Source organism: Xenopus laevis, chromosome 6L (genome assembly GCF_017654675.1).
Source record: "Xenopus laevis strain J_2021 chromosome 6L, Xenopus_laevis_v10.1, whole genome shotgun sequence".
Taxonomy (NCBI): Eukaryota; Metazoa; Chordata; class Amphibia; order Anura; family Pipidae; genus Xenopus; species Xenopus laevis.
In genome coordinates, this window is record NC_054381.1 from 76,730,498 (window position 1) to 76,756,773 (window position 26,276).

A 26,276-nucleotide genomic window follows, 5' to 3' on the forward strand; every position below is an offset into this window, starting at 1 on the left:
ATCTGCCCCTAAAAGTTAACTTAAAGGTGAGCTACCACTTTAACTAGACATAATGAGCTTTGTATAAGCAACCCCACTTCATTCACCCCATTATAACCTTTTTAATTTACAGATGAGCAGAAGTGCATTATGCCGGGGGTTAATCTGTTTACCGGTGATCTAATTATCTACCTGAAAAGAACCAGGAAGTAAGACACAAAGAAGCTTACATTTCTTTTAACTCTGTTTTTTTTTAAAAATAGCAAAACCATTGATCTTTTTTAATGATCAAAACAATAGTTGCAATGTATCTTCAGCACTAGCCCTACTTATTATGGTCATGTTGAACAAGGTGGTACACTGACCCTTTAAACCTTTTTTATAATGTTCCTTATCCAAATATACTATTTTATCTGAGCGTTTTTTTAATTCTGTATTTCTTTGTAGACAAACAAGTGTAATTCTTCTCTTCCTGTGTAAGAATGAATACCATTGTATTATTTGTAGCATATCTATCAACTTCTTTATGTAAACAGTATTAGTGCTGTTTAACAATACATGTACATTTTTTTCCAGTGTAGGGTAAAATACACTACATTTAGACTGTCGCACATGGTGGTTTTGTACACCTGTTTAGAAATTGCAGATATGGCCTGCATACCTGCCCAAATGTGTAGTGACAGGAGGGATTGATAACCTCATGTCATCACATACCCATTCATATCTTTCACTGGACACACCATATTGGTCCGTATTGGAATTTTTCTTCAGAAGAAAAGATTGTGACATGTGACCATACCCTTAGGGGCACATTTACTAAGGGTCGAATATCGAATTCGAAGGATTTACCGCAAATCCTACAATCGATCGAAGGAAAAACCTTTCGATCAAACTATGAAATCCTTTCGAATCGAACGATTCGAAGGATTTTGATCAATCTATCAAAGGATTTTTCATCGATCAAAAAAACCTTAGAAAAGTGATGGGGAAGGTCCCCATAGGCTAAACATTGTACCTCGGTAGGTTTAACCTGCCAAAGTATGTAGTCAAAGTTTTTTTTTAAAGAGACAGTACTTAGACTATCGAATGGTCTAATAGTCGAACGATTTTTAGTGCGAATCGTTCGAATCGTAGTCGAAGGTCGTAGTAGCCTATTCAATGGTCGAAGTACCCAAAAAAATACTTCGAAATTCGAAGTTTTTTTTCTTCGAATCCTTCACTCGAGCTTAGTAAATGTGCCCCTTAATGTCATACAAACCCTGCTCATATTTAGGTGTAGGGTTTATTCAAGTACCTGACGCATAAGGCTCTATACTTATAGCCAGTTTACTCCATTCCAACTCTGTTTGAATGTAGTAATGGATTTAGTTTCTGTTAGCTGAGTAAATATATTATAAATGTATTAATAGTTCCTGTTACTTGGGATGGTGTTAGTTTTGCCTTGGCTTTACTGTGCGAAGCTATATTATGTCACAATGGTTTCCTGTGTGAGAATTTTCACTGTGTAGTCTGTGTTTAATGGACAACTAAACCCTAAAAATTAATTTATATTATGAACTTATTACACCAGCCTAAAGTTTCAGTTTCTCAATAGCAGGACTTGTCATAGGTGGTCACCATCTTGGAAAGACACTCTCGTGCTCAGTGTGCTCTGAGCAGCTGCTGAGAAGCTAAATTTAGGGGTCATTGTAAATTATCAAGCAGAAAATGAGCTTGGCCTATAATATAAGCTGATGCTACAAGACTGATTATTAAATGCTGTCACTCCAGGCAAAAATGTAATCTATAACGGCTGGAGGGACTGGATGTCTAATATAATAGCCAGAATCCAACTGGATGGTTTTCAGCTCTCTCTAACTCTGAGTTAGACAGTGACTTGAAGGGTGACCACATGAGACATAAACTGTTCAGTGAGTTTGCAATTGATCCTCAGCATTCAGCTCAGATTCAAAAGCAACAGTTATGGCCCATGTGACCACCCTTCAAGTCACTGACTTGAAAAACAGGATATTGTATTCTGTTTGTTATGTTAGACATCCAGTCACTCCAGCCTTTATACTTTTTTGCCTAACTAACTATATTAGAAACATTTTTTATTTTGTACAGCCTATCAATTTACCTAGTTTATATTTTTATACTGAACAATACCATTAAAACAGTCCAGTTGCCTTAATTGGCATAAAATTTACATTTGTATAAAATGACTAGTATAATTTTTTATCTACTTTAGACCTTGTTGAAGGACCAGAGATTGGAAATATGTACATATCAAGATTATATTTTTGTCCAGCAAAAAACATTCATATTTTAATTAGTGGTTTTTATCCTATAGGTACGTAGGTACGCCAGGAGTGAGTTCACTCTTGTTTATGGTCATTTCCAAATGCATTTATAAAAGGGTGAAGACAGAGCTACGCACACGCGCACACACACACGCACACACACACCTCCTATAGCCTTTGATGAGTATCTGGATGGCGGTCTTTTTGACCATTCGTCCATACAAAATCTCCCCAGTTCAGTTAAATTTGATGGCTGCTGATCACAGACAGCCCGCTTCAAATCATCCCATAGATTTTCTATTTTCTGGCCATTCCAGAATATTGTACTTCTCCCTCTGCATAAATGCCTTTGTAGATTTCCAAGTGTGTTAAGGGCCATTGTCTTGTTGGAATATCCAACCCCTGCGTAACTTCAACTTTGTGACTAATGCTTGAACATTATCCTGAAGAAATTGTTGATATTGGGTTTAATTCATCTGACCCTCGACTTTAACAAGAGCCACAGTCCCTGAACTTGCCCCACAGCATGATGGAACTTCCACCAAATTTGACAGTAGGTAGCAGGTGTTTTTCTTGGAATGTGGTGTTCTTCTTCCGCCATGCAAAGGGCTTTTTGTTATGTCCAGATAACTTAAATTTTTGTCTCATCAGTCCAAAGCACTTAGTTCCAAAATGACTGTGGCTTGTCTAAATGAGATTTTGCATACAACAAGTTTGTGGCGTGAGTGCAGGGCTTCTTTTTCATCACCCTGCCGTACAGATGTTGTTTGTGCAAATAGCGCTGAATTGTAGAATGATGTACAGATACACAATCTGCAGCAAGATGGTCTTTGGAGGTGATTTTTGGGTTGTCTGTAACCATTCTCACAATCCTCCGCATATGCTGCTCCTGTATTTTTTTTTGGCCTGCCAGACCTGGGTTTTACAGCAACTGTGCCTGTGGCCTTCCATTTTCTGATTACATTCCTTACATTTGAAACTGACAGTTTAAACCTCTAAGATAGCTTTTTGTAGCCTTCTCCTAAACCATGATACGATCTTTTGAGAGTTGCTTTGAGGACCCCATGCTGTCACTCTTCAGAGGAGAGTCAAACAGAAGCACAACTTGCAAATGGCCACCTTACTGTAAATACTGTACCTTTTCTCATGATTGGAAACACTTGCCTATGAAGTTCAAGGCTTAACGAGCTAATCCAACCAATTTGGTGTTGCGTGTAATCAGTATTGAGCAGTTACATGTATTCAAATTAGCATAATTACAAGGGTACCCAAATTTTTGCACAGCCAGTTTTTAACATTTGATTTAATTTCATACAACTGAATACTGCTTCACTAAAAAATCTTTGTTCAGAAAACACCCCAGTACTCAGATGTTCCTGGGAAAGAAGGACATACCACTATCTTTTTTGTTGAAAGTGGAGTAAATTATTATGCAGGCTGAGAGGGGTTCCCAAACCTTTTTATATTACTGTAGGATAAATTAAAATAAAAACTTATTTTCTAGGCCATGATGTATACTATATGATGCTATTTTTACTTTTGCCTGTAAATTAATATTGTCTTTAAAAATGTATCCTTTGCTGGAGCTCCATATAGATGTTCACTGGTCCCTGTCCGTGTTTCAAATGTGGGATGGGAGTGTCCGAATGGTGCCTGCCAGAAGCACAGTAGGAGGGGGGCAGCCAATCCCAGCTTTGCAGACACAAAAGCAAACACAGGCTTCAGTCCACTATCAGGTCAGCCTAGCTGCTTATCCTACAGTGCAGTATTCTGAGTGTTGCAGGCTCCCCTGCACAGCCTGGGAAAGGAGGCAGCAGGAATTGAACAGATGGGTGGAACTAGTAGGGTTTTTTGCAAAAACATTTTAAAGCACATTCCTTCTATATCTCTAAGAGATTAATGCACTGGCACGTTTTTGACTTAATATGTCTCCTTTAAAATCTTATACAAGTGAATAAAGTGTCGTGGAGTTCCAATCCCGGCACAGTCTTTGGTTGTTGCTTAGCCTTATAGATATTTTACATATTCGTCGCAAAACCTATGAAAACATGGCATATGCCATTGGCTTAAATGACAGCACCTAAGGCTACTCTGTAGTTATTTAGCCAGTTTTTCATCTTGAAGCTGGAGCACTGTTACCCTGATTCACACTCCTTCAGTGGGTTACAATGGAATCCCATTCATTCTTTCCAGTAATGTAGTGCCTAAATTGTAGAATGCTTCCTTGTTTTAAACCAGCAAGGACCAGGGATACCATAGTTTAAATCAAGACATAAAGTATTTTACGTTCTATATTGATTTTAAAATTCAGAACTGGTTAATAAAATATCTTGCTAATTGTATTTAAAATCAATGACATTAGAACTGAGGTAGCAATATCATGTATATTATTAAAGGTGAAGGAAAGGCAAAATGACTTGGTGGGGGCAAAAGTGTTAGCCATCCTCCAGTGATTATAGTTGCTTACCTGAGACCCCAGGCCAGTGCTCTCTTTGGTTCTGCAGGCTGATGCAGTTTTCAGCAATCACTTTAAAGCTTTCTCATAACTTACTGAATGGTCAGTAAGTTGAACTGTCTGGCTCTATGCGTTCGTTTTTAATCTAAATGGTAAACCGCATAACATTTTATTGATTGGCTGTTTTTCTACTTTAGAAATGGACTGCAAGAGAGTTAATTTGTTGGATCTGGAAGTACTTATTGATGAACAAGGCAAAATTCAGACCAAGCCTTTCAGGAAAGTGCCTGAAACAAATTTGTTATGTGATGATGGCTCACCTCCCCAGTCAATAGACAAAGGTAATTCTAAATATTTGTTTCGTATGGATTGATTGCTTGAATACTACCAACTGTTTAAAAAAAAAAGTGGTTGTATACACTATCCATTGCTAATTCAATGCATCATTAAAGGGGTGTAAAAATTTAAAAGGTTATTTTATTAACTGTGTAAAAACTCACACGAGAAATCTATTTTTATTATTGCATGATATCTAACATCTACCCCTTGTTCAACATAACCTATTGCACATAAATTTTAGCTATTCTAATCTCAAAAAAGTTATGGATTTTGTTATTTCTTGAGCTAAATAGGGAAATTGAAGCTACTACATGTTTGGCTCTTGCAAAGCAGATAATTTGAATAGCTTGGATATCTGTCAAAACAGTCACACCAAAGGTGTTTATACAAAGCTCTTTATCTATAGTTAAACTAACTGTTAATGATAAGATAGTAACATTTATCTTTGCACTCATTATAAAGTTGTCTTTTTGCAGTATGGCTTCTGCCATAAAAGAGATTCAATAGGAACGAACATCCTTTAGTACTGCACATTTTACCAAGCCATTTAAAAAGTATGACTGCATGAAAGGGAATACCTTTTATGTAAGTTAAGCCCAATGGTTTGGTTAAATAACATGTAATAAATTACATGTAATTTTATTTTATATAACAATAATGCTCAAAAAATACTGCAAGCAAATGTGAATAAATCAAAACTACTTCCTCCTGCATCTGGCTCTGATGGTTGCAGTGGCTTTTAGCATTTTTTGTTCCACTATTTTTACTAGATTACAGCTGTACTCTTTGCTTTGCCTTTCTATCTTTTGTTCAAAGGCTTAGTCCTATGTTTCCTGTCTATACTAAAAGAGAACTATTGAGAAGCAGAATGTGGAGCTCCAATCACTTTCACTATCCCCAAATCTGTCGTCAGTAGACCGCAACTGAGAAGCTTTAGCCTTTAGGGCAGAGACACACAGGCAGAATTGCTGGCGGGATGGCACTCGGAGCACTTAGTTTTCCTAAGTCGCTTGAAGTTTCCTCGTGAGGCAGTTCCATTAAGGGTATAAGTGGCTTGGATAATTTTACATCCCAGGTGCATGACTTTACATTTATCAATATTGAAACTTACCTGCCACTTAGCTGCCCAGATTGCCATTTTGTCAAGATCCTGTTGCAAGGATGCCACATTCTGGATTGAATTATTTAGACTGCATAGTCTTGTGTTATCTGCAAACACTGATATATTACTAACAATACCCTAAGTCAAAAATGAACAAGTGAAATATAAATGGACCCAATGCCGAGCCCTGAGAGACCACACTAACTCCAAGTAGAGAATGTACAATTAACAACCACCCTCTGTACCCGATCCTGTAGCCAGTTTCCTATCCATGTACAAACAACTTCATTAAACCCAACAGACCTTAGTTTAGAAAGCAATCGTTTGTGGGGAACTGTATAATACGCTTTGGCAAAATCCAAATAGATCACTGCTTCCCTGCTGTCCAGCATCCTACTTGCCTCATCATAAAAAGCAATCAAATTTGTCTGGCATGCCCTATCCTTCATAAAGCCATGCTGATTGCTGCTCATAATGCCATTCACTAGGACAAGATTTTGAATGTAATCCCTTAACAAGCCTTCAAATAATTTGCCCACCACAGATGTCAAACTTACTGGCCTATAATTGCCAGGCTGAGATCATAATTCCTTTTTAAATATTGATATGACATCCGCTTTCCTCCAATCCATAGGTACCATACCGGATGAAAGCGAATCTGTGAGAAAATTTAGAAATAGTGGCCTGTCTAAAACGGAACTAAACTCTCTTAGTACACGTAAACAAAAAAAAAAATCACCATCGCTCTCTAACTCACGCTGTGATATTGACCAGCTGCTATAAACACCCTTCTGCCAGCTCTCGGTCTAACCCACATTCTGGAGTTGACCAGCTACTATCAACAATAAAAAGCCAATATTTGTACACAAAGAGAGAGCAAAAATTGCCAGTACATGGTTTGCATTTTAAAAACAATGATTACAAAGAATGAGGCGTTGGTACCACACTTTGGCCAAAATATATAAGCTCAAGTGCCATGTCAAGGCCCCTCATTGTACGTGAGTCCTACACTATTTGTGTGCATTGTAACGCCTTACTTTTTGTAATCATTATTTTTAAAGGGAAACTATGCACTGTCAATTTTTCTGCTTTTCTCTTTGTAAGCTCTTTTAGTACCCAGGGTTGTATGCCATCTGGCCCTGGTGCCTTGTTCACATGAATTTTTGTTAGAGCTTTATGAATAATATATGGAGTCAGCCACTGACTACATTGAGCTGAGCCAACAGTGCAGCTATGAAGTGAGCCTGGGAACTCTCACTCTGACTATTGGATACACCGAAGAAAAGAACTGATTTAGCTCATTTGCCTTTTCTGTATCTGATACAACCATACTGGTACCATTGTTTAAAGGAGCAACACTCTAACCAGTATATATTTACTATTAATATGCTTAAAAAAACGTTTTGGGGTTAGTCTTAGACTCTGCTCTGATGTGTTCTCATTTTCTAGCTTTGCCTTCCGGATTGTTGTTTTACAACAATTTATTATAACGTTTATAGTCCGTTAAAGCAGCTTCTGTCCCCACAGACTTGTAGTTTTGAAATGCCTTTCTCTTCTTTCCTATTAACTCTTGCCTTCCATTTTAAGCCACATAGGGTGGTTCTTGGTGCTTCTACATTTTGAGAACAGTAACAAATTTCAAGATTGATCACTAGATAACTTTTCTGTTGCTTTCTATTTGTTATGGTTTACCATGTTTCCAAAATGAAAGTTTAAAGTTCCTCTCTCTGTAGTGAAAACATTGAAATTAAATTTTAAACTTCAATATTCAAAAAACTGTCACAAATGTAAAGTGATTGAAACAAAATTCTTTATTTCTGGTGAACTGTATGAAAACATCTGAACAGAAAAAAGTGTTGGAAGGTGAACAACACCTTTAAAGGGGTCCCGTCACCCCAAAAAAATATTCCAATTACTATTTTATCAAGCTAGTCAAGCAAAATGAACTTTAATTACACTGTATAAATTATTTGAATTGTGTTTACTTCGGTCTGGGAACCAAGTAGGCAGGAGCCATTTTGTAGACACTGTTATTAAGGCAAGCCTTGCAGGACCTGATGTCCTCTCAGGACCTGATGTCCATCCCAATGCACTGGCTACACAATTAAATGGTTTAAAGAACTGGTGGAATGTGGGGAGAGCAGTGACATCTAGGAAGTGCTGAATGGAAAGTGAAAGTAATTGCTTGACCCGCCTCTAGGCCTTAGGCATAGAGGAGGGGCAGGCAATATTTGATTGACAGCAGAGATGAGTTTACAACAGCTATGAACTCTTTAAAGGAGAAGGAAAGCTCAAAGACAGTTTATCGCCAACAGATTAGCCACAATAGTGCAAGCTAGAATGCTATATTTATTCTGCAGAATGCTTTACCATACCTGAGTAAACAGCTGTAGACATTGTCTCTGTTTGTTTAGGATAGAAGCTGCCATATAAGCTTGGTGTGACATCACTTCATGCATGTGTTTGCCCTGCTCACTTACAGCTCTGAGCTCAGATTACAGCAGGGATGGGAAGAAGGAGGGGGAGAGGAGCAAACTGAGCATGTTCAAGCCCTGCCCTGGAGGTTATGCTGAAAACAGGAAGTCTGATACAGAAGCCCATGTGTACACAATAAAAGGAAAGAAATGCTGTGTTTCTTTTGACAGAGGACTCAGAGCAGCATTACTTTGACTGGTGTATTTATATAGACCTTTCTGATGAAGCTTACTTCATTTTAGCCTTTCCTTCTCCTTTAATAAAAAAAAAAGAATTTGGATTTCATGTTTAATTTGAATAGTACTTTTATTATACAGCTTTTTATGTCTGAGTGACAGGTCCACTTTAACACTCTAAATCAGGGGTGCCCAAAAGGTAGATCGTGATCTACCAGTAGACCTTTAGCTGGTGATCAGTAGATCTCAAGACAATGTCAACAAACAGCTTGTCTAAATCAGCCTCCAGATATTTATGCTGTTACATAAGAAATAGTTAATAATAAAAAATAATAATATATACATTCTATAGTAATATAAGTTTTCCCATACATAATATGTAATATTTAAGTAAACAAAATGCCAACAATGCTATTATGGATGTAGATCATAATGAGACAACATCACTAAAAGTAGACCTCGCATTTCTAAAGTATGGGCACTCCTGCTCTAAATGGTGATATGCTTATGGACTTCATGCTAGCCCATCATGAAGGCTAAAGTGAGCCCTGAAACAAACAAAAGGAGGAAGAATATTGGAAAATAATGATTACTATGAGACAAACTGTTGCCATACAGCACTTTCATTTCATTTTATTTTATATTGAAACCTGTATATTGAAACCTGTACAGTTATATTCTAATTTCTATGTTGCTATATATTATATGAACAATTTTAATCATGTCTTTATGTAAAATCCATCAGCTTTTTCAAATGGAGATCTGGAACTTCTCATCGATGAGCAAGGTAAAATCCAAGCAGAACCAATTCGGAAAGTGCCTGTCACAGATTCACAGTGCATACAGGGCTCGCCTTCAAGCTCCCTAAAGACAGGTAAAGAGTGAAGCTAAGGCCCAGAGAGAAGTGAAAAAACTGAAAAGAAGTAGGCAGAGTTTCCCTTTCTGTGCATGCTTCAAAATATATACTGGTGTATTTTTAAGCATCTAAGACAATAGACATCCAATAGTATGGTCTGAATTTTGGTCTGAGTTTTGTACCCTGGAATGCTACTTTAGTTCTGAGATCACATCCAGCAATTATATAGTGAATAAAGTACCCCCTCTTGTAAAATATAAGGATATTATTAGTTACCGAAGGCCGAGTGTTTTTATACAGGTCATGGAACTCCGAGGTAACTTCTAATATCCTCATATTTTACAACTGGGGGTACTTTATTTATTATAATACACAAATTTTAGTGAGTCGTGTGACAGAAATGACATCACTACTCACCGTTTATAAGGATATAATTTACAGGATATTCATGGCTTTTGTGTATTATAAGACCATATATTGCGATAACACCATGTCACATTTGTCCTCTCGGTGTGGCATTAAAAAAAGTCACATTGATTCTTGTAAGACTCCAACAGCTCTACTTGGAGTACAATATGGAATCTGAAGCCCAATGGCCGATCGGTGTGGTGTGAAAAAACTTTTTCTCAAAGAAATCAATAGGCCTATATAGTAAGACGAGCAGGAATGCAGGAGGCCTGCATTAGAGTATATTTTTACTTTTCTGTAGTTCCATGTAATGATTGAACTTTATGAAGTACAGGGATGCAAGTGAAAGCAGAAAGATTGCTTAAAAAAGACTTTCAGTTTTCTCAGAGAAATCAATATACCTATATAGTAAGTCCAGCAGTAATGCAAGAGGACTGCATTAGAGTATATTTTTACTTTTCTGTAGTTCTATGTAATGACTGAACCTTATGAAGTAATGCAGGTGAAAGCAGAAAGATTGATGAACTGTCCTTTGTTTCTATAAACTTGGCTTAGCAAAACCTGGAGCAACCAGAAGTCTTTTCACACCATGTTATCCTATATGTATATTCTGTATGTTCTGCATCAGTCAAATCAGGCAATTTTACAGGTAAGGGTGGGCAAGCTGCACAGTATACACACTTTTTGTTTAGGGAGTTGGCAATACAGCATAAGCTGCTACAGGAAAATGGGGGGGGGGTAAACAACAGGAATTTATTTTTAACATTTCAAAGATGGTTACAAAATTGGAAAATTAGTGAAAAATGCATTTGTTACATAGTTACAGAGTTACATAGTTAAATTGGGTTGAAAAAAGACAAAGTCCATCAAGTTCAACCCCTCCAAATGAAAACCCAGCATCCATACACACACCCCTCCCTACTTTTAATTAAAATTCTATATACCCATACCTATATTAACTATAGAGTTTAGTATCACAATAGCCTTTAATATTATGTCTGTCCAAAAAATCATCCAAGCCATTCTTAAAGGCATTAACTGAATCAGCCATCACAACATCACCCGGCAGTGCATTCCACAACCTCACTGTCCTGACTGTGAAGAACCCTCTACGTTGCTTCAAATGAAAGTTCTTTTCTTCTAGTCTAAAGGGGTGGCCTCTGGTACGGTGATCCACTTTATGGGTAAAAAGGTCCCCTGCCATTTGTCTATAATGTCCTCTAATGTACTTGTAAAGTGTAATCATGTCCCCTCGCAAGCGCCTTTTTTCCAGAGAAAACAACCCCAACCTTGACAGTCTACCCTCATAATTTAAGTCTTCCGTCCCTCTAACCAATTTAGTTGCACGTCTCTGCACTCTCTCCAGCTCATTTATATCCCTCTTAAGGACTGGAGTCCAAAACTGAACTGCATCCTCCAGATCAGGCCTTACCAGGGACCTATAAAGAGGCATAATTATGTTTTCATCCCTTGAGTTAATGCCCTTTTTTATGCAAGACAGAACTTTATTTGCTTTAGTAGCCACAGAATGACACTGCCCAGAATTAGACAACGTGTTATCTACAAAGACCCCTAGATCCTTTTCATTTAAGGAAACTCCCAACACATTGCCATTTAGTGTATAACTTGCAATTTATATTATTTTTGCCAAAGTGCATAACCTTGCATTTATCAACATTGAACCTCATTTTCCAGTTTGCTGCCCAGTTTTCCAGTTTAGACAGATCACTTTGCAAAGTGGCAGCATCCTGCATGGAACCTATAGTTCTGCACAATTTAGTATCATCTGCAAAAATAGAAACAGTACTTTCAATGCCCACCTCCAGGTCATTAATAAACAAGTTGAAAAGCAAGGGACCTAGTACAGAGCCCTGCGGTACTCCACTAACAACACTGGTCCAATTAGAAAATGTTCCATTTACCACCACTCTTTGTAGTCTATCTTTTAGCCAGTTCTCCATCCAGGTACAAATACTATGTTCCAGGCCAACATTCCTTAATTTAACCAGTAACCTTTTGTGTGGCACTGTATCAAATGCTTTAGCAAAGTCTAAGTAAATCACATCCACTGCCATCCCAGAATCTAGGTCTCTACTTACATTCTCGTAAAAAGAAATTAAGTTAGTCTGGCAAGATCTATTACGCATAAAACCATGCTGGCACAAACTCATAGTATTATGATTTGCTATGAAGTCCAGTATCTTATCCTTTATTAACCCTTCGAAAAGCTTTCCTAATACTGACGTCAGACTAACTGGCCTATAGTTTTGAGGCTGAGAACGGGATCCTTTTTTGAATAGAGGCACCGCATTAGCAATTCGCCAGTCTCTCGGCACAATGCCAGATCTCAATGAATCCTGAAAAATTAAGTAAAGAGGTTTGGCAATCACAGAGCTAAGCTCGCTAATTACCCTGGGATGAATACCATCTGGCCCTGGACCTTTGTTAATCTTAACATGTTCAAGTCTCTTTTGAATTTCTTCATGTGTGAACCATGCATCATTAGTTGTATTACTAGAATTGGGAGTGTTAAGAAGGAAACCTTCACTTACTGGTTCTTCATTTGTGTAGACAGATGAAAAATACGAGTTCAAAATCTGCGCTTTTATTTTGTTTTCATCAACCAGCTGACCCCCCTCTGATAGTAAGGGTCCCACCCCTTCCTGCTTCATTTTTTTACTATTGACATATTTAAAAAATAATTTTGGATTTTTTTTACTGCTTGCTGCAATATCCTTTTCTATAGCAATTTTAGCTTGCCTTATAGCTTCTTTGCATGATTTATTGGCCTCCTTGTACCTTATAAATGTTTCGGCTGTACCAGCTAACTTGAAAGCCTTAAAAGCACGTGGTGTGTTTGAATAAAGTAGATTATATGAAGATGAACTACCCATTTTAGTATACATACTGCAGCTCTATTGTAAACATTGTTTTCTTTTGCTTCAAGAATCCTTTGTTGTTCCTGAAAGAGATGTGTATGAAGATCAAAATTCTATAGCCAACATGCACAGTTCTGAAAGCTCTGTTCATTCAACACCTATATTCCCATCCTCCAAATTATCTGCTAATAGGACCTATGGCCGCAAACCATCACAAAATGGCATTTTTACAAAGATGCATGAAGAACAACACCACCAGCAGATGTCTATCCTTCAGCTGCAGTTGATTCAGATGAATGAGGTGCATGTGGCAAAAGTACAGCAGATTGAGAGAGAATGTGAGATGGCTGAGGAGGAACATCGGATAAAGATGGAGATCCTGAATAAAAAGAAAATGTATTGGGAGAGAAAATTGCAGACAATCACCAAGGAGTGGCCAGTAGCATCATTTAACAGGCCTTTTCCTAATTCACCCTGATTCTGCTGTTGGCAAGAAAGTGTTTGATTCTTAGAACATCATTGTGAACAGTTTTTATAAACGTCTACTAATGTGTTGAACGTTTAGTAGGCCCACACACTGGCAACGGTTACTTTGTAGGAAAATCTATAAACTGACAAATGAAAAAACTGGGTGTAAAAATGTTTTAGGACACTGGAAGAGCTGGTATCAGGAACAATGCTATTTGACTTTTAGTAGTATTTAAGAAAGAAAAAGCATCCAGCCTTCTTCTGTGATCGTGCTGCTTATGTTAAAATAAGCTGTACACTCTTTTTCTTTTTTTCTTAACACTTAATTTACTGACATCAAGTTCACTTTTTATTATTATGTATATCGGTCCAAATGTTATGTTTTATGTATTTGTTTTGTACATCAGTTGGGTAATATGTGGATAAACTTTATCCCTTTATTAAGCTAATAAGAATTGTGTGATTTGTAATTGAGAAACCACTGAAAAAATGCAAGACTAAGTCACCAGCCAGGATATTGTTTAAATATTGTTGTAGAATGACACCACTTTCGTACAACTCGATTATTTTACCCTTCCACAACAATGTTTACATTATCCTCAGGTGAAAGGTAAGTTTATGTGGCATGTCTATATCAGGTACAAATGGTATTTATTTTAATATGCGGCCAAAGGTCCTGAACCATTGTGTTTATTTATAAAGCATTACCTGATTTAGAAATTAGGGTTGCAGTGCAAAAGTCTAACTTTCTGATAATAAAGCACATATTATATTTGGTGGCTTCTCAGGCTACATAAATAGCTAAACTTTTTTATATAACTATTTTTGTTTTAGGAGTTTTCGACTTTTTCCAGGAGCCGACCTGTTAGTTTACAGTCTATACAAAGGGAAATGAACCTCTGAATTGGTTCTTAGCTTTTATGATAAAATCTCAGCTTCAATGATTAATGCCCCTGATAAGTTATTTTATAGGATTGCATTAAATTGTTGCTTGCAGTGACTTGGTTATTCTGAATGTTACAAAATTGGCAGCCTTCACATGGCTCTGCTGAAAACTCCTAGGACTCCTGCCAGAATTGGTAGAAATTAAGGAAAAGGCAAGATTATTAAATCAATGATATTTTCTTCTGACTATTTTGTTTTTGTAAAGGAAGATGATTGCATTAAACATCACTGAAAATACGTACATACTCTGCAAGCTGTATAAAATGTTTTCCTTAAATGATACAGCATACTGTTTGCAGATGTCAGTGTTACTGATGAAAGGGAAAATGATGAGAGGGAAAATGGCTGCCTGGTGAAAGCTGCTATTTGTTTTATAAAAAAAAAATTTGATGGCGCTGGCAAAGGGAGGGGTATATGCTGCACAAAAAATGTAGGCTTTACTTGTCCTTTAAAGGAAATTCAGCTCTGTGGAACTGAGGCCTTTAAAAGTAGCATTGCAAAGATTGCAAATAGTCTGAAGCATCAAGACTATTATGCTTTTCATCCAAATTCAGTATGGGTGTCTGAAAGCATCATTGCTTTCTAGAGGTGTTGATAGAATATTTTCCCTGCACTAAATGTTGCTACAAAATGCTATCTTGATGTGTTCATCCACTCTCATATTGTAATTTATAAGAATTTCCTGAATTTCAAATTCTGTAACTACAAATAATAAGGCTGCACACCAAGTGCCTTTATACTGGTCATGCAACTCCAAGGTATTTTTTTTTTAAATATATTTGTAAATTTTTTTTAAGGTACATTTTTTTCCCTTACAATTCATGAGTGATGGGTTTTATAACTGTAAGATTACAATGTACATTAAATATGTTACAGTTGTAAGCATATCAGTATGCGTCTGATTTGATTCCAAATGTATTAAGCATTTGGAGAATATGCTACATGAAGTCATAAGAGGACTTCTCTCCTTTTTGTCCAATGCGACTGTCATGTAAAAGTAACTTGAAAATAAAGCAAATGTGAGGTGTAATTGCTAAATTAATTTGTGTCAGAGTAAAACGCAAAGCTTATTGCCTAAACAATCATAGAAACAACTTTTATTTAGTCTGTAAAAGTGCAGACTTTCATATCTATATTTAGTAAAGGTTTTTATTGAAAAATAGCAATTATTTGTAAGTGAAAAGAATCCATTTTTATACACAAGATTCTTTAAACTATTTCAGTATTTTTAGTTTTATTAAAGGAAAACTATACTCCCAAAATGAACACTTAAGCAACAGATAGTTCATATCATATTAAGTGGCATATTAAAGAATCTTACCAAACTGGAATATATATTTAAGTAAATATTGCCCTTTTACATCTCTTGCCTTGAGCCACCATTTTGTGATGGTCTCTGTGCTGCCTCAGAGATCACCTGACCAGAAATACTACAACTCTAACTGTAACAGGAAGAAGTGTGGAAGCAAAAGATAGAACTCTGTCTGTTAATTGGCTCATGTGACCTAACATGTATGGTTTGTTGGTATGTTTGTGAGTACAGTGAATCCTACAATCCCAGGGGGCGGCCCTTATTTTTTAAAATGACAATTTTCTATTTATGATTACCCAATGGCACATACTACTAGAAAAGTATATTATTATGAAAATGGTTTATTTACATGAAGCAGGATTTTACATATGAGCTGTTTTATGCAATATCTTTTTATAGAGACCTACATTGTTTGGGGGGTATAGTTTTCCTTTAAAGTGGTATGCTATTTTGATCCCCAAATTAAAAAACTCTTAACCTGTGTGTTTTATATTAAAGGGGAACTCCACAAAAATATAACTGGCTGACTACTGTTACTTTGTATCAACGGCCAGCTGTCCTTGGACTGCATCCTCCAAATCCCACAATTCCTGCACGTGATTTCAATAAGGAATGCAAAACCACAATGCAATGCATTGTGGGTTATGTAGTTCCTGCATGCTGTCTGTAAGCTGTGAAGTAACATAAGTGTTTTAGTCCCTCCTTCCCTGCCAGGATTTCAAATGATGCAGAAAGAGAAGAACTGTTAAACAGCTGGATTGCAGCATAGAAAATGGCATTTATTCATACTGTAAACAGGTAACTGTAATGGGTATATTAGGGGTTTCTGTGTTATGTGGGCCTCTTTATCAAATTTTGGGTTGTAAGCCAGAGTTCCCCTTTCATTCATTTCTATGGAATTTTTAAAAGCTTATTTATAATTGTGATGGTGAAAGTTCATCATTTGATAAATACGCCTTTAAAAGTCCCATAGAACCCCTGACAGTAGAGGAGGCAGCCTTACCAGGTGGCACCCACGAGGCGACGGGAGGGCTGCAAAGGCAGAGCATCTGGAACACTCCCTTACATCTAAATACCACGCGGCTATATTACAACTGCAGCTCGGTGCCCTGTAATGAAGTACCCATACGAACTTTACACTTACCCCTCTAACCAGGACAACTGACTAAAGGCCCTTACAGCACTCCTGACACAATCCTGCCTTATGGGATAGGTCAAACATGGGCACTAATCGAATGTAGAGAACCCAGACGAGAGCTCTGTGTACCGCAGCCTACTACTACTTGGAGATCCTACTCTAGCAACACGTACAGTACCTACTATAACAACACTACTCTTCCCATGATAGGAGGCAGCAAAACACAAAAACCCAAATCTGATGCGTCATCTAAACTTGAGCAATTTGCCAGGCAGCCTTCGCAAAACGTCTCTCAGCTGAAGGAACCTCAACCAGCGACTGCAAGCTCCTCATCATCGCAACCAGAAGCAGCGACACAACTGCTGTTGGACGCAATTACAGATTGCAGGACCTCGCTGTCCACTAAATTGGAGGAAGTCAAAATCGACCTTTCGCTACTTCGGGCTGACCTACAGAATATGCGGGAGAGAGTGTGTGAGACAGAAAACAGAATCTCAACTCTTGAGGACACCTGCACTCCAATTCCCGCAGCAACAACGCGCATGGAAACTCAACTTAAAGCCTGCACGGACAAGCTGGACGACTATGAAAATAGGCAGCGGCGAAATAATGTACGTATTGCGGGGCTCCTAGAAAGAGCAGAAGGAAATGACCCAGTGGCCTTTGCAGAAAAGAGACTCCATCTCCGCAGCTGCCTTCTCACCCTTCTATTCGGTCGAACGAGCCCATCGGGTGCCAGGTAGGAGCGCCCCACCAGGAGCACCTCCCAGGCCCTTCTTGGTTCGACTGCTGAACTTCAGAGACCGTGACGCCATACTACAGGCAGCCAGACAAAGCCCAGATATTATGGTGGATGGGAAAAAGGTATCCATCTACCCAGATTATTCTGCAGAGCTTCAAAGACAAAGAGGCACCTTTACGGCAGTCAAGCGTCACCTACGAGAAGCCAATTTGAAATATGGCATGCTCTACCCAACCAAATTGAGGGTTCAAGTTGGAGACAGAGCCAACTTTTTCACCTCAGCTCAAGAGGCAAGCGAATGGCTCGATGTGAGGGGTGCTCCGTCCCCTAGAGCCAGCCCTCGCCCCCCAACTAAACTGATGATAGAAGCAGATGTTGCAGCAGGTGAGATCATTTTTGTTTATACCTTTCTGACTGATATAGCCTCACATTATAGCCTGAGCCGTATGTAGCAGACTCTATTCACTGGCGATAGGGGGAGGGCATCGCTCCACTTGTACACACACTGCTCAGTGAAACATGGATATACCCTCTCCACCTCAGAGTAGAAAATGGCTGGAACTTTAAAAGCCATAATTGTGGATTGGTTGCTACAGACTGTTCTTGCTTGTGCTTTTGAGCTTTCAGAGCCACTCTTGATACCCTAACAATGGAATACTCAAGACAGGAGCCCACACTTTGCTTTGCTCCAAAACATACATATGCTACTTTAGGTACCACGGAGACTCAGACTCTACCCCTGTACCAACGTATATTTTTGTTTTGAGAGTTATTACCAAGTGCTACCCACTCCCCTGTTGGGATTGTTCGAATTAAGGGAAAATGTATCTCCAGGTTGGGAGGAGGATACCGGGTGGGGGATATAATGTTAATGGGTATACTTTTTGTCTATCTTTTTTCTCTTTCCTTTTTTCTTCTTCTTTGCTTACCTATGTGAGGGGAGGTTTAAGGACTAACAAATATTGCTGGTGGTACGAGACATTCCTGTTGACAGCTATAGGTGCCCCACGAAACTCAAAGCATACTCCAATATCACCTGAAACAGCCATTCTCTTGCTGGGTGACCACGGGCCCTTAGAGCCACCCTGGCCCCAGTGGAACATAGTTTACCCTAAAAATTACTATGGCTCCTCAAAGTTTTAAACTACTTTCCTGGAATGTGCGTGGGATTAATGATAAAATCAAAAGGGCAGTGGTTTTAGATACGGCCAGAAAATCTGGGGCGGATGTTATATTACTCCAGGAGACTCATCTAGTGGGCCAGAGGGTTCGTGCACTGAAACGGAACTGGGTTTCGGTGGCATACCATGCAGACTTCTCAACATACTCCAGGGGAGTTGCTATCCTGGTTAGGAAGTCATTAAATTATCATTTTCACACACTAACCTCGGATAGAGGTGGAAGATATTTAATCTTGAAAGCCCAAATTGCCGATACCACTTATATAATTGTTAATTTATACTTACCTCCTCCCGCAGATATTCAAATACTAAATGAAATCCTACAAAAAGTAGCTGAAATGGGCAACCATATGATATGGGCAGGTGACTTTAACTTGGTCCCTGATCCGGCCCTAGATAGACTACACCCCCTCCGCCCATGACACCAAAACTTTTGCCTGTTGGGTAGAAGCTACAGGCCTGATAGATATCTGGAGATGGCGACACCCCCAGCTTAAACAGTATTCGTGTTACTCTGTGGCCTCTGCGGCGATGTCTCGTATAGTTATATGTCTAGGTACAACTGAAATATTACCATATGTTGACTCTATAGAATACTTGACGAGGATGTGTTCTGATCATGCCCCCCTATTATTGTCTCTGGGTGGCACCAATCAGGTTAGAAGAGATAAATGGAGACTACCCCCCAAATGGATAGCCAACCCACAGGTTAACGAACATCTCCTCCCTCTGCTGACACAATATTGGGAAATAAACCAAGACACCGCAGCAGAACATATAGTGTGGGATGCCGGTAAGGTGCATATATCTCCCTTATTAAATTAGCACGTAGAGAGGGAGACCAGGCCCTCTCTCTTGCTCAAGACACTCTAGCTAAAGCAGAATCAGAACTGACACAAAAAGAATCTGACGAAAATAAACAGGCTATGCAATCAGCTCAGAGAGATCGGGACTTACTACTAGTCGACAAATACTCGCAATGGGAGCTTTACAGAGCAGCTGCCTGGTATGACAAGGGCGACAAAAATGGGAAGCTGCTGGCGCTACTGGCCAGGGGGGATGTACCTAAGACTATAATACAGGCCAATACTAATGGAAATGCTCTAATTACAGACCCAACCCTAATGACACAACAATTTGAGACGTATTTTCAATCCACATCACCTGATACCTTATCTGACAGGCTTAAGGAATTCCTAAATACAATAGACTTCCCAGAGGTCTCTCCAGATCTAGCCACACAATTAGACCAAGACATTACCTTAGATGAAATTAAAGATGCAATCAATGGGTTTCCTATGGGAAAAACACCTGGTCCAGATGGGATTCTGATAGCATGGTATAAGAAGTATGTAGACTTTCTGGGCCCTAAACTCCTAGCTCTCTTCAATGGAACTAATAGGACAGGGGTATTGCGTGACTAATGCTATGATGCCTTTATTACTCTAATACACAAGGAAGGCAAACCCCCTGATAGATGTGATTCATATCGGCCTATATCCCTCCTTAACTGTGACATTAAGATTTTTGCCAAAATCATCAGACTTAAATTGATAGCACCTGATTTAATACATCTGGACCAGACAGGCTTCATGCCCTCTAAAGCCACTGATATCAATGTGAGACGACTTTTTACTAACCTAGCGATCCAACATGATACTGTGGGGAATAGAATTGTAGTGTCCCTCGATACAGCAAAGGCCTTTGACACTGTTCAGTGGCAATACTTATGGGAGGTATTAACTCGTTATAAGCTGGGTCCTAAACTTCGGAAGTGGATTCAGACACTATATGCGCATCCGAGGGCCAAGGTATTGGTCAATGGGCAAATATCCAAAAGCATATCTCTGGGAAGGGGCACCCGGCAGGGGTGTCCTCTCTCGCCTTTACTTTTTGCCCTGGCTATAGAACCCCTGGCCATTAGAATATGGGCGAATGAGGATATACAGGGCTTACGTATAGGAATCCTGTCTGAAAAAAATCTCGCTATACGCTGACGATATGCTTGTATATCTGGCCAACTCGGATGCAGCCCTAGAAAACCTCCTGACAACTATTTCTGAGTTTGGCCAATACTCTGGTCTGAAAATTAATCGCACTAAGTCTGTGGTGTTTCCCATAGATCCCCTTCCCCAGGATACCCTGAACACCTTACTACAACTCAAAGTAGTAAACTCATTTAATTACCTTGGTATAGTGATCCATAAAGACCTTAATAGATATGAACAACTTAATCTAGATCCAGTAGTACAGACCCTGACTAACAAAGTTGCTGTATGGCAAGACCTACCTCTTTCTTTACCAGGCAAAATTAATATATTTAAAATGATCTTTCTACCCAAATTTCTATATGCTCTCCACAATTCTCCCATAACCCCTCGGGCCCATTGGTTCACCAGAATAGACAAAATAATTTGAAGTTTCTTGTGGGCAGGAGCACATCCCCGATTAAACTTTATGGTGCTACAGGCGGAGGCCTAGCATTACTAATCTTAAAGGAACAGTAACACCAAAAATGAAAGTGTTTTAAAGTAATGAAAATATCATGTACTGTTGCCCTGCACTGGTAAAACTCATCTGTTTGCTTCAGAAACACTACTATAGTTCATATAAACAAGCTGCTGTGTAGCAATGGCGGAATTGAAAAACAGCTATATGGCACAGGTTAACGAATGGATAACAGATAACACCATTATGTTCTACAGAGTTTATCTGCTATCTGCTGTGTAACCTGAGCCTTTTCTCCTTTAAATGGCTGCCCCCATTGCTACACAGCAGCTTATTTATATAAACAATAGTAGTGTTTCTGAAGCAAACACATCAGTTTTACCAGTGCAGGGCAACACTGCATTATATTTTTATTACTTTAAAACACTTTTATTTTTTTATGTTACTGTTCTTTTAAACTTTACTTCCTTGCGGTAATAGGTAATAGGCTCCTATGAGGCCCTTGCCAAACTCCCTTACCGAGGTGTCTCCCCACATCACGTGACCACTACTCCTATGCACACAGTGGTGAAGGCATTTCAGAAATCTCAAGACCTGGTTCGAAGAACCTCTACAGCCTGGTCCCCCCATACCCCGTTATGGGGCAATAATCACCTCCCTCATTTTCGCCAGGTGGGCACAGATTGGGATTAAAACTCTTGGTGATATAGTCACTGGGGGTGACTGTAAAACGTATGCCACAATCCAACAGGAACTCCACCCCCACCCAGATACGTTATTTGCAATTACGCCATGCTTTCAACGTGCAATTTCCAATAAAACCTGTAAATTTAAAGGTGTCGACCCTTGAGACCTAGTTACACAGGTTAGACCTAACAAAACCCCTATCCTGGTTGTATACGATATTATCTACCGCTGGTCCCTCTCCCCTTGAGAGAGTTAAGGGCAAATGGCAAGAATATATCCCTGACCTGAATGACGAAAAATGGAAGGACGCGCTACCGCTTGTAACAACGCTATCTATATCTATGAGGGACAGGCTTATACAAATTAAATTTTTAAATAGTTTACTTAACCCCCTACCGCCTGGCTTAAATATATGACAATGTGTCGGATCTGTGCCCTAAGTGCAGAGTGGAACCTGGTACCATGTTTCATATATTCTGGTCCTGTCCGATAATTCAGAGATTTTGGAGTGCAGTACTCCAATACTTGAATGAAAAGCTTGCACTACCAAGTATTCGTTCGCCAGAAACCTGTTTGTTGGGGATAATAGGGGGCTTGCAGCTACACTCCTATGCTAAAATATGTTACCTACAGCTCCTGTATTATGCCAAAAAAGCCATATTAATGCACTGGAAATCACTCAACCCTCCCACAATAAAATATTGGCAAAAACTGATAAATGACTCTCTCTCGAATCAGAAACTGACCTATCTTTCAAGAGGATGCCCTGGAAAATTTGAAGCGATATGGGGTACCTGGTTAAATGTGCAATCTGGTTAACTGCCTATATACTAATATAATGGATGTAATTTTATACCTTACCTCCCCTCCCCCCCCCTTCTCTCTCAACTTTCTCCTTTTTACTATATCTATATCTTTATTGCTCTTCTAATTGTATTATGTTTAAAACTTTAAATAAAAAACTTTAAAAAAAAAAAAATCCCATAGAAATGAATGGAAAGAGGCGGTATTTCACTCTGCAGACTGTGGAGATCTCTAACTTTACTCTTTGAAAATCTACCCCTATATCTTTATTGGACCTTCTGCTGAAGTCTCAATCACAATTTACTTTATTTAGAAATTTTCAAATGCAGATTTTGTGGTAAGTTTTGAATAATGTTTATTAAAATTAACTATACGTAATTACTTGGTGGTTGAGTTTGGAAACGGATGTCCATTAAGTTTTCCACATTTCCCGCTGGTTTAACATTTGAGAACACTGTATTCTGTATATACAGTTGTAAATATCCTTTGAAGAATATATTACAATTATGGAAATGTAGAAATATTCTGGCTACATTACATATTTTAGAATTGTGATCAACTGTTTACAAAGAGTGAAGCCCAAAGTTTTATTATGGAGGCTCACCTCAAAAGTAAGTTAAAATTTTATCAACCACCATGCTTTTTTCATGTTATGGATCTATTTCATATTATGGCTTATGTTCCTTAGGTATTGTTGCAGCAGGAACTACTTCTGCTAAAAAATAACTTCCTCTCCATACGTGATGTAGATTTCAGCAAAGGCAAAATCATTCTTTGCAAATATTCTGCCTTGTTAAACATGGTACATATGAAGTAATGATTTGTGTATTCTGTTTATTTTATACGCAGATAGACTGCAAATATCTTACATGGATGATTTATAGAAGTTACAAAATATCTCTTAAAGTGGTGGTTTACCTTTAAGTTAACTTGAAGGGGCAAAATTGTTAAGTTGTGTTTTTGTGTTTTCCACGAATAATTCGTTTTTGAGGGTATTTTTGAGTCAGAAATCGATTTTTCATGTTGAAAAAAACAAAACAAATTTTTTGAGATGTATTATACCTGACCCTGGAAATAGCTTGAATCCGAAAATACACCATCTAAATCCTGTCGAGGTCATGTAGAAGTCAATGGCAGAGGTCCCTTGAACAATTTGAAGATGTTAATAGCCTTCATGATGTTCAAGTTTTTTTTGGTGTGTTTCGCTCGAAAACACAATCAATTTTAGCAACTCAAGTTCTTTCACACGGAAAACTCGGGTTTTCACGTTATTCAGCCCGACTTCACTGATTAAAGTAATTTTCATTATAATTTTTTCTTAAATCATAAACCATTTGAGTTGTGAGTTCATTCGAGGTCTAAAAAAGCTTACATAGTTCTAAAATGCAACCTTTGTTAAATAACCCCCAAAATATTTACTAGAGTGCTAAATATTAACTAGAGTGGCTAATTCTAAGTAACTTTTCTACTGGACTTAATTCTTTTGCCTTCTGACTCCTTCTAGCTTTCAAATAGCGGTCACTGACCCGATCTAAAAAAAACGGATGCTCTGTACGGCTACAAATTTATTGCAATTGCTACTTTTTATTACCCTTCTTTTTATTCAGGCCCTCTCCCATTCATATTGCAGTCTCTTATTCAAATCAGTTCATGGTTACTAGGGTAACTTGGACCCTAGCAACTAGATCACTAAAATTGTTAACTGGAGAGCTGTTAAATAACAATAATCAATAATTATATTAAATGAAAGCCTATTGCAAATTGTCTCAGAATATCAATCTCTACATCATACTTAAAGTTAATTTAAGTGGACAACCCCTTTAACTAGGTTACCATTTCAACCACAATTTGTGAAAAAGTAACAGTCGTCTTATTCATTTGAATGTATTTCACAGTTTGAGGATATAAAGTATTCTACTATTTAAAAATGAATTCTTTTATTGTGTTCTTAACTAATTTTGCAAACAATGTTAGCGTTATTAAAGAGATTTTAAAAATCTAAACCAAATAGAACACTGTATATTTTTCATTAGGTTTATTGTTATTATGAATATTATGAATCTTAATTATGCAGATTTAGAGACAGTGGCGTAACTACCAATGGTGCAGAAGATTGCACCCGGGCCTGCACCCCCTTGGGGCCCGCTGGAGCCGCTATAATGGTTATCGTGGGCGGCTAGGCAGGGGGCCAGCAGCGACTCTACTGTTGTTAGTTATTCGGCAGATGCCTGCACCCAGCAGAAAAAAACAAAGTGGATTTCAATCAGCACCTTGTCTGGCAGTAATGCAGGAGCTGTGTTAACAGCTACCCGGGAGTGCGGTAGCTTTTATCGGAAGGTTTAGTTGCGAGTGTCAAGTTCTGTTCCTGTTCAGTTTGAGTATGAAGGAGGAGATTTTACTTCTGGTAGGAATGTACATATTTTCATGTCACAAAGGCATAATATGGTATAGTATCCCTTATCCGGAAATCTATTATTCTGGAAGGCAATCATCTGTAGACTCACTTATAAATCATTGATCCTAATTTTTTAAATTAATAAATAATAAAATAGTAGCTTGTACTTGATCATTTAAGCTGTTTTAATCCACACTTGTGTTTATTATATGTATTACTGATTTATAGCAGGCTTAAAGTATAATGATCCAAAAATTACAGAAAAAAACCTTTTCCAGAAAACCCAGGTAACAAGCATTCTGGATAGTAGATCCTATCCTATATATTTATAACTTCTCAAGGGCGTTTCATCACTGTGCCAACCTGTAACTGATTTTGGGGCCAGAACATAAAATCTGCTTAAAATCTGAAATTATGAAATTTCATAGCTGCCATACATGTGCCGATTCATGGTTTGAGATGTGGAATAGATGTTGAATAAACAGACATCCTCAGTGGCGTAACTACCAGGAGTTCAGGGGGTGCGATCATACTCAGTTATCACGAGCGGCTGGGCAGAGGAAGATTTTACAGTGCGCATGCCAGCAGCACTCCAACACATGATTCATAGGGGGAGGGCCCGACAGGGGGGCCCTGGTGCCAATCCTGTACCAGGGCCCGCCGGCTAGTAGTTACGCCACTGTTTAGAGACTTTGACAATAACCTGTCTTTCGTAGCTAATTTATATACTGTTTGTTTACCTGAATTTGCCATTTCATTTATGTGTTTAGCCATCTTGTTGAAACTGCCAACCTGAACTGTTTGGCAGATTTGTGTCCCCCTGCTGTCAAGAATGATGCCTATAATGTACACAAATTATTTTATAACAAGAAACACAAGTTTGGAATGTGGAGATTTGTATAGATCAAATAGTCACAGTTCTACTATAGTTTAGATTGCAAGGCCATACACAGGATAACTTCCAAAATATGCTCCCACAACATATATTTTTTGCCACCAGCTTTTTGCCAATTCTTGCCTTTTTTCATAAACTATTAACTAAAAATGTAAATATACACACTATAAGGGTTATTTGTCAACCCTCCTTTCTAATCACATAAAACAGAATTAAAATTTATGAACAATTTTCGATGTTACCACATATCGGTGGCAATGCTGAAAACTTCATGCCCTTGACACAATTGCAAAACACCTGCCACTAATGT

The 26,276-nt window shown here is 38.3% G+C and overlaps 1 protein-coding gene across 3 annotated transcripts in view; it reads left to right on the plus strand.

Annotated features, from left to right (window-relative positions):
* The window catches only part of msantd3.L (Myb/SANT DNA binding domain containing 3 L homeolog), a 45,789-nt gene extending 31,594 nt beyond the window's left edge, over positions 1–14,195 (plus strand). For 2 of the 3 annotated variants that reach the window (XM_018266262.2, XM_041565275.1), the window contains 3 exons: positions 4,914–5,057; positions 9,554–9,682; positions 13,020–14,195. In XM_018266262.2, the coding sequence (XP_018121751.1) occupies positions 4,914–5,057; positions 9,554–9,682; positions 13,020–13,429 (683 nt within the window). In that variant the 3' untranslated portion in view covers positions 13,430–14,195. The remainder of the gene's footprint in view (positions 1–4,913; positions 5,058–9,553; positions 9,683–13,019) is intronic. The other variant, NM_001086764.1, reaches the window with a different exon arrangement.
* Positions 14,196–26,276: the final 12,081 nt, after the last annotated feature.